The 14,589-nt window shown below is 39.4% G+C and overlaps 1 protein-coding gene across 43 annotated transcripts in view; it reads left to right on the top strand.

Moving 5' to 3' along the window:
- ARPP21 (cAMP regulated phosphoprotein 21) overlaps positions 1 to 12,107 on the top strand; it is a 204,612-nt gene extending 192,505 nt beyond the window's left edge. For 34 of the 43 annotated variants that reach the window (XM_068670687.1, XM_068670692.1, XM_068670689.1 and 31 more), the window contains 3 exons: positions 3,972 to 4,019; positions 9,930 to 10,081; positions 11,293 to 12,107. In XM_068670687.1, the coding sequence (XP_068526788.1) occupies positions 3,972 to 4,019; positions 9,930 to 10,081; positions 11,293 to 11,550 (458 nt within the window). In that variant the 3' untranslated portion in view covers positions 11,551 to 12,107. The remainder of the gene's footprint in view (positions 1 to 3,971; positions 4,020 to 9,929; positions 10,082 to 11,292) is intronic. The other 9 variants (XM_068670717.1, XM_068670709.1, XM_068670708.1 and 6 more) reach the window with 1 other exon arrangement.
- Positions 12,108 to 14,589: the final 2,482 nt, after the last annotated feature.

The following is a 14,589-nucleotide window of genomic DNA, read 5'->3' as shown; positions in this document are numbered from 1 at the left end:
AACAGCATAAAATGTTTTCCTCCTCTCTATATATCACCTGTGTCGTTTGCTGGATAAGTGACTTTTTTTTTTTTTTTTTGGTGTCCAATAAAATTCAGAAGCCTTAGATTACCGAAACAGCTGCACATGGCACATGCTTTGTCTGAGTTAATGCATTTAGCTTAGGCTCCAGGCTCTGGGTAAGCGCCAAGATCCTGGATCAGCTGCTTAACCAGAATTATGCTGCTGTAATGGAGCCCTGCATTATTGTGTTGCAATTATTTTGGCTTGCAGCCGGCTGTTCCTTCTATATTTTTACTGGAGTAAGATAAAAGGATTTTGTCTTAAAAATAGGTTTTTCTTTTCTGAGTCTTACAGAAGCTTTGAGTTCCATACCATGTCCAATAGAGGTGCACATCCATTTATCTTCAGATTTATCTTCAAGGAGAAGAAAAAATATTTTTTGTAATAATTTTTGAAAAAACAGAAACAGTGCTAAAGGGCTTCAAACATGAAAGAAAAGTACATTGAAAAGAGAATAAAAGAAGGCCATGTAATAACATGGTATTAGGTTCTCAGCAAGAACAGGTTTATTTTCAGCATCAAGCCACTTAGCAGTAGCATGTTGTGCTTAAAGATCTGTAATTTAGAAATCCTTTGTGTAGAGAAGCAAAAGAATAGATCCAGATTTTAAACAGAACTAACATGTTTATGCAACCTTAAATCTATATTTGTATCTATTCAAGCTCCTTTTGATGGCTATTAATATGTATTTCTAGTTAAAACACAGCTCTCTCAGGTTCTTCAGTTGATCATGAAAAGTAAACTGAATACAGCCATTTATCTTTGAACTGTTCAACTGTGCCCTTCTTGATGTTCTTGTTAATAATGCCAGATCTCCTAGGAGTGCTCTCAAGCAATTTTATCACATAAGCTTTTTGTTTGACCTTACCTGCTGTTCCCCTGGAAAAATGATTGGGGGGGTGTGGGGGAAAATGCCAGCCTGCCTTAATTAAAATTTTGGTCTCAGAAGATGTTACAGTTTGTGATTGCATTAGGTATATAATGACAGTATTTAATCATCTTTCTTATTTGTCTGGGCTTTCTGACATAGTAGCGAGGTCACAGGGTTTTAAATTTTTTAGACGTGGAAAAGTAACTGATGGGCGAGTGTGCATCTCCAAGTGATTCATAAAACGTCTTTCATTATATCCATGATTTGCATGTTAGCCCTGAAGGTAGTTGCTTGGATGATGAGAGGAGAAGGGTCTAAATAACAGTTCAGTGATCTCTATGAAAACATTTTTTCCTCCATGGGACAGTGAGCATGCATATAAATGGGTTTTAAAAGTTGATGCCTTCCCTTGTCTCCAGCAATTAGAATTTGGTTTCACAGAAAAAGGGTAAAAGAAAATGTTGTGGATGCTTCTTTTGTGCTGACGTATAAGAAGCTCTAAATATCATGTGATGTGCAGTGCTAACTTTTATCATCTCACATGGATAGAATCTGGAAGGCCATAATAGGAAGCCTTCTACCACTAAGATGGGCCTATTGGTTTTATACAGTTACTATTCTTGAAGAAAAATCTCTGCACAAAGCAATCTCTCCTAGTTTTGGTATAAATGTACTGCATTCCAGTTTACATGGGACAAGCAGAGTTAAAAATAGACTTGTGAGGCCCTGATCTTGCAAATCACTTGAATTGGGAGTGTTTGCTTAACTATGGGATGCATTATTCGCCTGATGTTGGGGTTTTGTTAGCTGCTGGGAAGTTCCCCTGTTTGGCTGTGGTATCTGGAGTAGCACATGAAACCATGCTTTGGATGCTCTGTGCTTTGGGTTTCTTAGAGGTTCTGAGGTTCCAAAGCACGTAAAACCAGGATTTCAAATAGACTTTGAAGAAGAATACATGAAGAGTATCCTCTTCAGGGATGGACAATTCAGCTAAATAAGGCAGTACCTGCTCTAGCAGTGGGATGTGGGTAGCCATAGGGGGGATTTTCAGAGCCATTACACACCAAATATTTTCTTTTGTGTCTGGGTATTTTCATCTGCAGTTTTAAACAAGTCCAACAAATGGGTTATTCTGAAATAATGTAAAATTTCAGCCAATTTCTAAATTTGGTTTATTCTTCTGAAGAAACAGTTTAAATATCATGTTTTGCACTGTTGGTTTTGTAGAACAGAGAACTTCGTAAGCCAGAGAGAGGAAGAGCAGGGGGAATGAGCTGTCTTAGCACCAGTGTTTTTCTTCCTTCTTTTGTGATAATAAAGACTTGCTGTCTTATATCTCTGATGCATACATCTTTCTAATCTCCCGAATGCAGCCAGATATGGTCCTTTCTCTGTGGGTCTGCCAGCAATGTGGGTGTTAATCTGGTACCAGTTTCAGGAAGCATGAATGTACTCTTAGCAAAGCTACGGCTAATTTAGGAACCAGGGAGCTACAATTCTGGCAGCAATTATGTACTAAGAAAATAAATTCTAAATCCTGCAGTTTTATAATCCTAGCTCTGTAGAGAATTATACAAGTCACTGTCATTCTAATCAGATTAGAAATATTTATCCTGTTGTGTTTTTGATGAATGTAACTGGAGTGCCATTAGCTAAAAATTGTTTTGATCTTGCACATCTTGAAAGAATCAATGTGATTAGTTTTCTTTTTTGAAAACAAAACTAGCATAATACCATGTGCTTTCCCCTGCAAGCTATGCTGCTGGAGTGGGATGTGCTTTTGCGTTAAACAAGAGCAACCAAAACTGTAAGTCACTCACTTGAGAAGGCTTCTGCTGGGACAGAAGCTCTGTGCCCGCAGAGTGCAGCGGGTGGTGTGGGGAGAGGAGCATGTGCTGCTGTACTTATTGGTATGTGTGCTTTTTTGTGTGTTTTAAGCCACCTTGCACCTCCAAGTTAGCTTAAGACTCCTTTATTTCAGGCATAGGTGTTCTTGTTTTACCTTTGTGTATGCGTGAAAATGAAATAATTGCATGGTCTTAAGTTTTCAGGGGAAGAGGACAGATTTTTATCATTAAGCTACTATGTATTTGTTCTTCCAGCTCATGTGGTATCCAGTTTATGCCCATAAAGTATCTGAGATGTCTTCAAGGGGAACACGAAGCCTAAATATCTTACTAAGTCAAGACATTTTTATGTGTAGTGCAGAAAGAAAGCAGACATAGTAGGGGTGGATTGATCAACTGCAGCACATTTGGTTTACAGCATGTCTTAGGTTTCAGATGCAAGCTTTAGCGACAAAATCGTTTACAAAATTTTTTGGATTCCAGCTGCACAAGAAGCAGTTTAAATCATCAGACTTGTATAGAAAATAACACACCAGCAGGGAGAAATTAATTAACATGTCTTCTGTGGGAGTCTTCTAAACTGCAGACACCTAGGGGTCGTGAGGCTGAAAACAAATTCAGCTTAATTTTATAGCAGTGTTTTCAGTGAGACTTCCAGTCTACTATGTGTGTGAAACTGGTCAACTGATGATAAACTACATAATTTGGGGTAGGGGGAAGACTTCCTCAGCAGCCACCCAGATCTAATGCATAACGTGCAGACTTGAGAAGCCAGCCAGAGCTCAATGCTTCTCTAGAGCCAGTGGCATATGGGGAGATTTTGTAGCTGGTTCATGTGGGAGGTGAAACATCTGGTTGCAATCCAGATGTGAGGCCAAGAGTGTCAGCAGGAGGTACTGACAGACCCCCCATAGTACAGGGGGCTTTGTTCTGACTGATAGAAATCCCTTGCCTCAAATTCCAGCTTTCAGTTGTGCTGGGAAAGGATTTCAGCATCCACCTCCCACGACTTGGCCAACAGGCCTGAATGTAAGTCTGTGCAGAACTGAGCCTGCTTCCCCAGTCTGACCTTCTTCCCTTGTATTTTACAGATAATTCTTAGGGACTGTTTGAGAATCAAAGGGTTCTTTGTGCCAAGACAGTGTTTGATCTTGCCGAACTGCTTGCTTCATTTTTTTTCTTCCTTTCAGCTTTGCAAGTACTTTGGGATGGACCAACTCAGAACTTTTGGCAAATAAGTGAGTTGCCAAAAACTTTACCAAATTTACTGATGTGTGCATGATGGCATTGTAGTTTTATGAAGACATTTTTTCTTTGACAGGTAACTTCTCACAGGTATTCTAAGTTTCTATGATTATAGGGCAAAAACTACATCCCACCCATACCTTATTTTAAAAAGTAAGGGAAAACAGACTGGCAAAATTGTGGAAATTGGTATCAACCGGATTCTGCAGCTTGTAAAACTTAGTGATTGTTTCTCCAGTGGGGTGAAACAACCTAAAATATCCCACAAATAACCCTTAGGTAGCCACCAGGTGAGTTCTCTGCATATGGAGTCAACCTGGTGTCAGTGCCACTACGTGATCAAAGGAAAAGAGACTGGGAAGAGGAACCCGTCTCACACATGGATACTTAGTGCTTTTCAGTGGAAGACTAGAAAATTATTAAGAGCTAACTGTCTAACGTTTTTCATAAGTATTTCAAGCCTGGATCATGTAATTCACTGTTCTGAATAATACTGGACTAAGAGCACACTCTAATCACACCTTTATTCCCAGAAGTTCTTATTAAGCTGATGAATATCTTCTAGCAAGCTGTCTATCCTCATTTTGGAGATTTCAGGTGATAGCAAGTGTGCTTCATCTCTAGGTAAAATGCCCCCTTGCTAATTATAGACTCTGGTGAAACTTTGCACTTTATTTCTAATCTGGATGTTTCTAAGTTTATCTTCCAATGATGTAACTTTCTCTTCACTCTGTTCAAGAACCATCTACTAGTAGCTACGTTTTTATCTTTTGAATGAATGGAGTGGAATGAGTTCATCAGGTGTCACAGGAAGAGGTGCACTTTCTGACCTCAGATCAGTTTTCTCACTCTCTTCTCCCAGTTTTGGGGAGTCTTGTGTGAATGTGAGCACCTGTGGCAAGTGCAACCCTTGGGACTGGGTCACCCTTCTGCAGGAGGAGACATAGGGCAGAGGTGCTGGATTGACAAAGGCACTGCAGTACTTGTGGAGTGGGCACGAGCACGGCCAGATTTGTGCAGCATTGCATCCAGCCCATTAGCCCTGCTGAGATCTATCTTTTGAATTTCTTTTGGTCTCAGGTTGCCATGCTGCTGCAGTGTGTTGTGAAAATGTGCATTTTGGTTGTGTTCCAAGTTTGCAGGTGACCACTGTTTGGCTTCTCAGAGAACTACACTAAAGGGAGAATATTAGCCTTCAAATCACTTCACAGTAAAACCTCTGTAAATTTATGTGATTGCATTGGATGAGCTTAGATGCAAAGAACCTGTTAGGTGAAAGTGGTGAGGGCAGAGTAATATTTGTGGTTCAGGAAGTTGTGCCAGACCAAATTCTTATCATCCCAAGTGCTGATTGAGTGTCAGCACTCCAGGTAAAAAGCCTACTACAAAGCTATCTTGCTAATATATGCTTCAAATCTAAAATGAGCAATGAAACAATCCCTGCAAGCATGGATGTGCAGTTCATGAAGGGCATGTGCTGAAGCCAGCAGATCAACGCGCCTGCCTTAATTACAGCTCTGAGTGACACTACTAGACCCAGTAACATCAAGACCACTGCGTTTTATCTTTTAAGCTCCACAGCCTCATTAAGAAATTAAAACATTTGTGGGTGTTTCATGTAGTGTTTCTCCCTCTGGGATGTTTAAGGTAGCTGACTGTCAGCATGGTGGTGCAAGCTATAAAGGTTCAGAGAATTACCTTGATGTTATGACAGCCTCTTCCATTTAGATTGTGATCCAAGGCTCATTTTTCCTCTGAGGCATTCATTGAAATTCTGTGCACAATTTGTTCCTCTGGTTGTTTAACAATGTCTGTTATGCTTTCCCCGATTTAAAAAAAAATAAAAAATCCTTCTTTGTAGCAGAGATAACACAGAGCAGGATGGTATAATTGCAGTAAAGAGGCCCTGGAGCTTGCAGTAATAGGATGGTTCATCTGATGTGTTACTGCCATTAGAAAATATATCTGTTCTCAGGGGACAACAAAGAAACTTTTAAGGATTACACTTCATGTAGTATGAAAGCTAATAAGCAAAAGAGCAACTATGAAGAAATTTATTGCTGCAGAATGGTGCCACTTCCTGTTTTCACTTATTTCCTGATACCTGTGTAGCTCCAAAATATCCATCTCTGCCCAGTGATGCATGGCTTTGCATGCACTGCAGTCAATTCCCAAGCTTTTTGAGAACACTATTATTTTCATTTCATTGAAAAATAAATAGCATGTCAAAAGCATGGCAGAGCTGAGTTCAGGATTGAAACTGCTGTGTGTACAAAATAGTGTTGGGAAAATAGCACTCTCTGATGGTCTGTGCCCTTGGGAAAAAAAAAAAATGCTAGAATGATAGTTTCATAAGCATTGCTGAAAGCTTGATATATCAAGCCTATCAGTTATGAGGAGTTTCAGTTTGCCCATCTTCATTTTTTCCCTGGACAGTGTGCAAAAACATGAAGACATCAACACACAGTAAACACTGAAGGTTCTGTTTCAAACGTTATGTGGCATGCAGAGTCAAAGTTGCACAGTTTTGGCTGTGGAAGTGGAAAATTCAAAGCAGGTGGTTTCTGATATTAACAACTTCTTGTACAAATGGATTGCCACATAGACTGCAAGTTCTTGCTGCTTGCTTTTGTGCTGAAACAGAAGCCATCTAGCATAAAAGACGTGTCAACTTTTTTGTTGTTGTTTTTTCTACAGCATTTTCCTCATGCTTCTTGTAGAGCTTGTTGCAGATAAAGGAATTCATTCACCTCTTCTTATTCTGTACCACTCTGCACTATTGGAGTGTATCTTTGTACATTATTGGGTTATGGTCAGTACATGAACTTGCATCTTCCTTCATATATTTAACATCATAAAGGGTCAGACTTTGCTGTCAGAGAAGTGGCTTCATTTGAGTTGTAGAGCCTTGAAGGGGAAAGTGGATTTTGAGCAACCTCATCTGGAGTTCTCCAGCAAGGTCTAACATCCATAAATTCTTTATATTAGGCTACTAATAGGGTACTAATCATAAAAAAATGTCCGAGAGTATTAAATGAGGGACAGATGACAGCCACCATCTTTGCAAGGATGCAGGAGAGCAGTAACCTTAAACTCACCTGTTTCCACCCACAGTTCAAGGGAGCTATTGGTCAACAGACTACAGTAGCTTCTTCTGAATCATAGAAATGACAACTTCCCCTAAAGGCAAAGAAGAGTCAGGAGACAATGCAGTCAGATTCTTACACTAATATCTCTCTGCTACTATCTACTCATATTGGAAGTGCATCAGAATACATCTGAAGCACTTTCTGTGCTTGTGTTGAGGTCCCACTATGTGGTCAGAGCATTGCAAAGTGCTTGGAAAGGGAGTGGGAAAGAGGTCTTTAGATTGCCCAGGGAGTAAGCAGGACTCTGCATGTTAGGACAGGGGTGAGGGGTGCACATGCCTTATGGACAGAAGAAAGTCCTTGAAGAGTAATGGGATTGTTAAAATAATATTACATATCCTAGTGAACCTCAGCACTTAAACCTTTTTAACACTTTTTTCTGTCCTGCACCTGAAATGCAGTATGATTGTACTATCTGTGTTTGCCTGATTTCACCCATTCATTTTGACAGGGCAGAGGTGCAAGTCAATGTAATGCCCCGATGAGGTGATGCTTACGTGTTCAGCATAAGGGTAGACACCCAGTCGTTTTCATAACATGTTTCTGTTTGATGGTTATGTCTGCCCTGAGCAATAAATATATCATATTGGTGAATATGAACACAAAGCTGAGGCAAAGACAAAGCTGTATGTTTGAACATACAGCAGAGTATCAGCAGTAGCCTGATTAAAATAATGGTAATGCAATTACATTGAGCAATGACAGCTGGGCTTCTCTCTTGTTTACCCTGATGGTGTCTACTGTCTGCTTCTGCATAGCACCTGTTGCTGCCCTGTGCCAGTGCATCACAGTCTAGCACAGTGAACACAGATCCAAAATTTGGTAGCATTCCCCAGCTTCACATCACTGAAGATTCCACAGTCCACCATCAATCCCTCATTCATTGCTATACCTGGACTTAAGTTGACAAACATAAGTGATATGAAATTAATTATCTTCTGCAGCTTCCACTGTCAGTTGACTCTTTTCTGCTTAAATTTCCAGTCTTGTGAATACCAGAATAGTAGTGTTACATTTCTTTACCTCTTCCTTTCTCCCTCATTCTCCCTATAACTTGTATACAGGAGCAGAAGAGGACTTGCAATTTTACTATTGCTGTATAAGCCTTCTGTAAACTGAGTTACAGCACTTCTGATGTTGGTAATTTTTGTGACTAAAAAATGCGCTGACTCTGTGTTTGTGCATAAGAAAAGAACAAATTTGAATGTATAGTATTCTGGTGCATTTGGGAGATGTTTGTTGCTATATTCCAGCCAAATTAATCACTCATGGATTTTTTTTTTTTTTTTCCTCAATTGACAGGAGACATTAATCTCATATCTGTGGAAATGGCATCTTTAGTGTCAAAAGTGTTCAGATATACTCAAATATTCTCTGGCATCAGAAAAGATTTTGAAGGAGAGCTATCAGTTCAGGATAGACTGGCAGAAACAGAGACATTGGTAACTTTTTCTTATACAATGAAGAAATACACAGGTGATATTTTCCAATTTGTGAAGTATATTGAACTGTGTACTGTATTCATGAATATAAATTGAGCAGAAGTGACATACATTTTTCATATAAAAATAACACAGCATTGTTGCTTCTGATAATTCTCCTTTGCCTGAAATATGCTTATTCTGAGAACATCACTACAAAGTTAATAGTGCACTGCATAACTACATATGAAATATACGAGTGCTAGAGGACAGAGAATGTCTTAAGGAGAAATTATTCACGTATTTGCAGTGATTGTGACTGGATGCATTTTTCAAGGACAGGATCTTTCTACAACTTCCTTTCCTTTTCAATTTTTTTTTCATCTCTAAATATTAGCTTCACCCAGCCAACCCACGTCCGTCTTGTAAGGCTGTTTCTCAGGCCAGATCGCATTGCTGCTGAGCAGCACTTTGTTTCCCATCTACTTTTCTACTTCATTAGCGGCTTTGCCCTCCAGATCATACAGACTTTGCCCATTTCTCAGTTAGTCCTAGAGGAGTCAGAAAACCAGCAATGTTGTGGTGACTGAACACAGAACCAACAACAGGTTGAAGCCAAAGCATCATCTTTTCATCCCTGTGCAGCCACTTGCAAGTTCCTCTTGTGCCAAATGTGAAACAGTAGGGTAGAATGCGACCCTTAATATGTTCTAATCATAGAGGTTGGACTCGATGATCTTGAGGTCTCTTCCAACCTAGAAATTCTGTGTGATTCTGTGATATATATATAAATAAAAACTGGCAAGGAGGAGCCAGTGTGTATATAGATACTGTTCTTGATTAAATCAAGCCATCTTTGTTTACATCATGATAGGGGGGTGCGTTGCAAGAAAGGTAAGAGGGATGGAGGTGCTTTGTGAGGCACAACTCTGAAGATCAGAAAAGTGATGGGTTCGATTGTGAAGGCCAAATACTGGTGTCCTTGAAATTGGCAGGGTTTTTGCCTCTGGAAATAGCTTGAAGCCAGTAGCACTTTGTGTCTGTTCAGGGCCTTAAATCATGGACTGAAGTCAAATGTCCCTCAAGGTGTTATCTTCTGCAGGGTTGAAGAACACGAGGAAGGTGTGCTGCCTGCTCATATCAGCCTGCCAGGGTTGCCAACCTACATGTTTATTCCCTTTAGATTTTTATTTCTATGAGTGCTTCCGTAGAAATAGAACTCCTTTTTGACTAATGTGGGGAGAAATACTGGGATCATTCGCCATTAGTGAGAACAGTTTTAATTTTGTCTGTAAAAGCAACAGTGTACTTGAAGGTGGCTTTCTTCTTGCAGGTTACCAGCCTGTCCTGGCAAACCAGCAGCAAGGGTTCCAGGGTCTTGTGGGAATGCAGCAGCCTCCCCAAAGCCAGAGCCTGATGAATAATCAACAGGGAAATCAGGTGCAAGGCATGATGGTGCAGTATCCAGCCATGTCGTCTTATCAGGTACTTAGAAGCTGTGAAGACTGCTTCTCTTCTTTGTAAAGTGCGTAATTTAATTATGTTTTCATATCACAGAATGGTCTTTATTACTTCATTAGGGCAGCATGTGACAGGAGGCCTCTTGATAAATACCACTCTCAGTCAAACTGGTTTCTCTGCTTCCTGTTTATGTATTCTTACTACTCCCGATTTTCATTCTGAACTGGGAATACATTAAATGAACTACTTGTTGCAGCCTACAGTACAAGAGAAAGTTCAGAAAGCATGAAGGAATTATACTTCATGTGAAGAAAATGAATTAAAGAAATAAAAAAGATACTTTTTTTTTTTTCCTTCCCAGTTCGATGTTGTTTTCTGTAATTAAGTTAAAGGCTTTACCTGGTCCAGTTAAAAATTAGTCATGCATGAAGGTTTGTGCCGGTGCCCTCTGAGAGAGGATCTCACCACGTCTTCTAAAACAAACTGTACCTAGAGGGATACTTGTTTTACTGGACTTAGGGGAGAGGGAAGGAAGTGGCTTGTGTTTTACCAGGTCTGTAAGCTACCCAAAATTCTGTATTTTCCCAACTTGATACCTGGATTCTGTGAAATATGACAAAAGCTTGAGGCCACCTATGAGGTGGTCTGTGCTTATGTTTCCTGGTATGGTCCCTCTGGAAATTTAAGAAACAGTGATATTAGTTCCTTTCAATAGTTTACACTGATTGAGCAGCCATCCTTTGATTCATCCTTTCCATCGCCTTCTTTGAAAACACCACAGTAACCTGGATGGAAATGGGTGGGCTCATGGCCATAATTTTCTCCTTAAGTCTTCAGATTTACTATATAGAAAATGTGTTTTAAAGTTAATGATCAAGTTAAAGGCCTAGACCTTTTAGATGGCCTTAAATATACCAGGGTTGAGTCTTCTGTATAATAAGAATATTTGTTTTGCATTATTATTAATGTAAGAATATGATCTTGGAAATTCACATTCAGCTAGATCATGACAGAACCACTTACTTGTCCCTGGAGCACAGTGACTTATTTTTAACAAATCTCTTGTCAAAAAAAGATCCTCAGCCATTAGAATAGTTCTGAGCAGCAGAAAATAACAAATTTTGTCTAGGCATGTTATATTACTGAATTCAGTAGAAGGAAAATAGGAATACTTGGGACTTATTTTAATTTATTTACTAATTATTTTTTCTACATATTTCTCTACATCTGTCTAGGTGCCAATGACCCAGGGTTCTCAAGGATTGCCACAGCAATCATATCAACAACCAATCATGCTACCTAATCAATCAGGTCAAGGAACACTTACAGCCACTGGAATGCCTGTTTACTGTAATGTCATACCTCCTGCCCCACAGAACAATCTACGGTTGATTGCCCCACACTGCCCCTCCAATAACGTTCCAGTTATTTCTGCCAGCTGCAGGACAAACTGTGCGAGCATTAACAATGCAGGGTGGCAGGTCAAGTACTGACACTGGCTTAGAGTGGATATACAAGGATAGTGGTGCATTATTTGACAAATAACTCATGGCCTTCAAATGAAGAGGAACACAACAGGATAATCAGTTGAGGACATAAGTACTGACTATGCCCAAGTGATTTGCTGCTGGAAAAAATCTGTAAAAAATAAATTAAATTTTGAAAAAAAAAATGTTTGCTGGTTAATGGTGCATATTCTTGTCATGTCTGCTAGGTATGCCTTTATAGCTTAGCTAGTGACATGAATTCATTGAGGTAAGATTTTTTCCTACCACTGAACACCACTGTGTAGATTGTAATATCCCTGATTCGGATTAGTTTTGTACTTTGTGTTGAGTTTGTGAAGCTAAAAGTATTTAAAAATATAATAAAATCACATTGTACCAAAGCTGTAATGGAAATGAAAACAAACAAACAAAAAAAGAAAACAAAATGAAAAAAAAAAATTACTGAATGGAAAGAATAATTTATACACACTATAGAGTTTTTTATGGATATATACTGTATTGTAGTGCTTAATCACAATAAAGCTATATGACCTCATGGAGAAGGTCATGTTTCTACCAGCTGCTTGGCCTCCTCTTTGTTTCTGAGCAAACTTCCCTTTGGTTCTTGTCTGGTTTCAGATGAAGCTAAGGGAGAGATGATGTTCAATGAGCTTGTGGGTGTTTGGGGAAAAGGCTGGATGTCTAACACACAATACCATAATAGCTAAGGCCATTCAGAAATATTAGCATAGGCACCCAGAAAGAGTTCAGTGAATGAGGTGCCAGATTATCTTAAACCAAGTTTGTGCATTTCCAGTCCCCAAGACCACTAATGTCACAAACATCGTTTGCTACAGCTACTAACTTACATTTTTTCAAGAGGTCATAAACCCCCTCACGTCTGGTAGAATCTCGTCTGTTGGCTGGAAGCTCAGTTCCTTCTGGTGTGGCAGCCACGGTGCCCAGCAATTCTTTTGCTCTGTGGAGAGGGATGCTCTCCCCAGTTATTGCTACTGCAGCTATAAAGACATTTTGAAACAAAAGGGTGACAGCTCAAGAATATGGTCCAGCAAGTTCAAGTACTGTGGATGAATTAGGGTGTATTTGCTCTTAAAACATGCAGAACAGTGGTTTGTCTAAAAGTTTTAGAACCCACACCCTTTTTTTCCTGTGGTGTTTCTCATTATTACATCCATGTTCACTCAAATTCCAAGTTTGTTTTGATAAATTATTCTTCATTTATAAATGCTGTATGAAGTTCCTCATTCTGCATCAGTGCTGACAACATTTGAGTTGCAAATGTTTACCGGACAAAAATTTGTTCTTGCACTTAAACTGGTTTTTGATCAGTTTTGAATACCTTTAAGATAGGCGCTGAGTACCCCAGAATCATGAGGAAAGCCTGAGATCCTTTTGTGTGTGAAATCTGCATGTGTTTTAGTATGATTTTAGGTATACTTAGGTATAGTCAACGATGCCCTTGGCCATTGCTAGTTTGCATGTGAAATGGCTTTGGTTTTCCCTTTAAAGTTAGCATTTCTTTTACATGCCTCAGCTGCAGAAGCAGGAATCACACATGCTACAATCTGAATTTCAAACAAATATTTTTATTTTCTATACAGTAAACATACTTTTAGATGTTCAATATGTTTTCACATGTGTCTTAAAGTGTGGAATTTCTTCTGAATCCAGTCCTATGAGATAGATGAAAGCCAAACACTGACATTTTATGTAATGTAATCACAATTCATTTGCTGAGAGACAGTCAAGAACATGAGCAGGTAAGTAAATAAAATTCACTCTTCAATTAGAGGTGAAATGCCTAGGGAGAACATGCTGATTGACTTATTTTTTTCCTGTATCTAGATACAATATGTGGATTTTGCCTGTGACCCTGAGCTCTCATTTCAGACACCCTGCATCACATGGCATACTTGCTTTTTAATGTTTTATATACTACTGAGGGTTCTCACTTAGCATTAATATAGTTATACTTAATTGGATTTTCTTCTGCTGAATGAGTGACCCGGAATGAATGGCTGTCCTTCCCAGTCAGGGCTCCAGGGTCCAGCAGAGGGACCCACTTGTGCTTTGGGCAGGACAGCTGAAGTAGCAGGGAGGGTGGGCAAACTGAGGTGTACGTGGTCCCTGGAGCAAAGAGACCCTTTAGTAATCACTGCATTAAATCTTGTTTCTTCTTTCCTCTGAAGCATTACTCTTACCCGATCAATCTTCATTCTTATCAAGAGAACTGTGGATGAATTTCCTGGTTAAAAATAAAAAAAAAATCCCTCCCTCAGCATCACAGATCAATGGGTTGTAGATGCTCTCAGTAGCAATAGGCAAGGGAGTCAAAAAGCAAAGTCTGGGAATCTTACTTCCCTTAAAATACGGTTTCCTCATGTTCTTATGCCACTCTGCTAGTCTTGTCCCCTTAGCAAACATCATGTCCCATGATTGAATGTGGCTGTGAATTCCCATTGTTTATCTGTCTCTGCTCGTTCAGTGAGCAGCTCACATAAAACCTGTGAATAGCTGTGGATAGCAAGGTTCCTACTGTTTGAATTCTCCCAGCCTTGTGGTAGGAGCACCTACCTGCAGGGTTATGAACATTTCTGCTGAAATGAGTCTTTAACTTGCTATGAAAAATCGAGCAGTTTCAGGAGAAGGTCACAGCCACCCGTTCCATCATGGCCTACATCATCTGATTGTCTCACTCTCTAAAGAGTTTGAATCTCCTCAGGCATATAAGAAAACCAAATTTAATCTCCCTCAGCTATAAAGAATGCCCTAATTATGAAGGTATCATATACATGGGTGAGACATCTCATGTGGTGGTGGACACAGTTGCTCTACTCTGAAAGAATTCACATCTGAAGACAATGAAGTAATTCTGTTTCCATATCAATGTAACCACAAAATTTAATCTCTATTTTTACGTCATAATATTCCTTTTTAAGTCTTTCTCTTGCTCTCTCTCTCTTTTTTTTTTTTTTAATTATTACTGACAATATTCTGCGTGGGATTGCTTAGTACCCTTCTTTT

The sequence above is a fragment of the Anas acuta genome, chromosome 2 (genome assembly GCF_963932015.1).
Source record: "Anas acuta chromosome 2, bAnaAcu1.1, whole genome shotgun sequence".
In the NCBI taxonomy this organism is placed as follows: Eukaryota; Metazoa; Chordata; class Aves; order Anseriformes; family Anatidae; genus Anas; species Anas acuta.
This window is presented reverse-complemented; position numbering and strand designations above follow the sequence as displayed.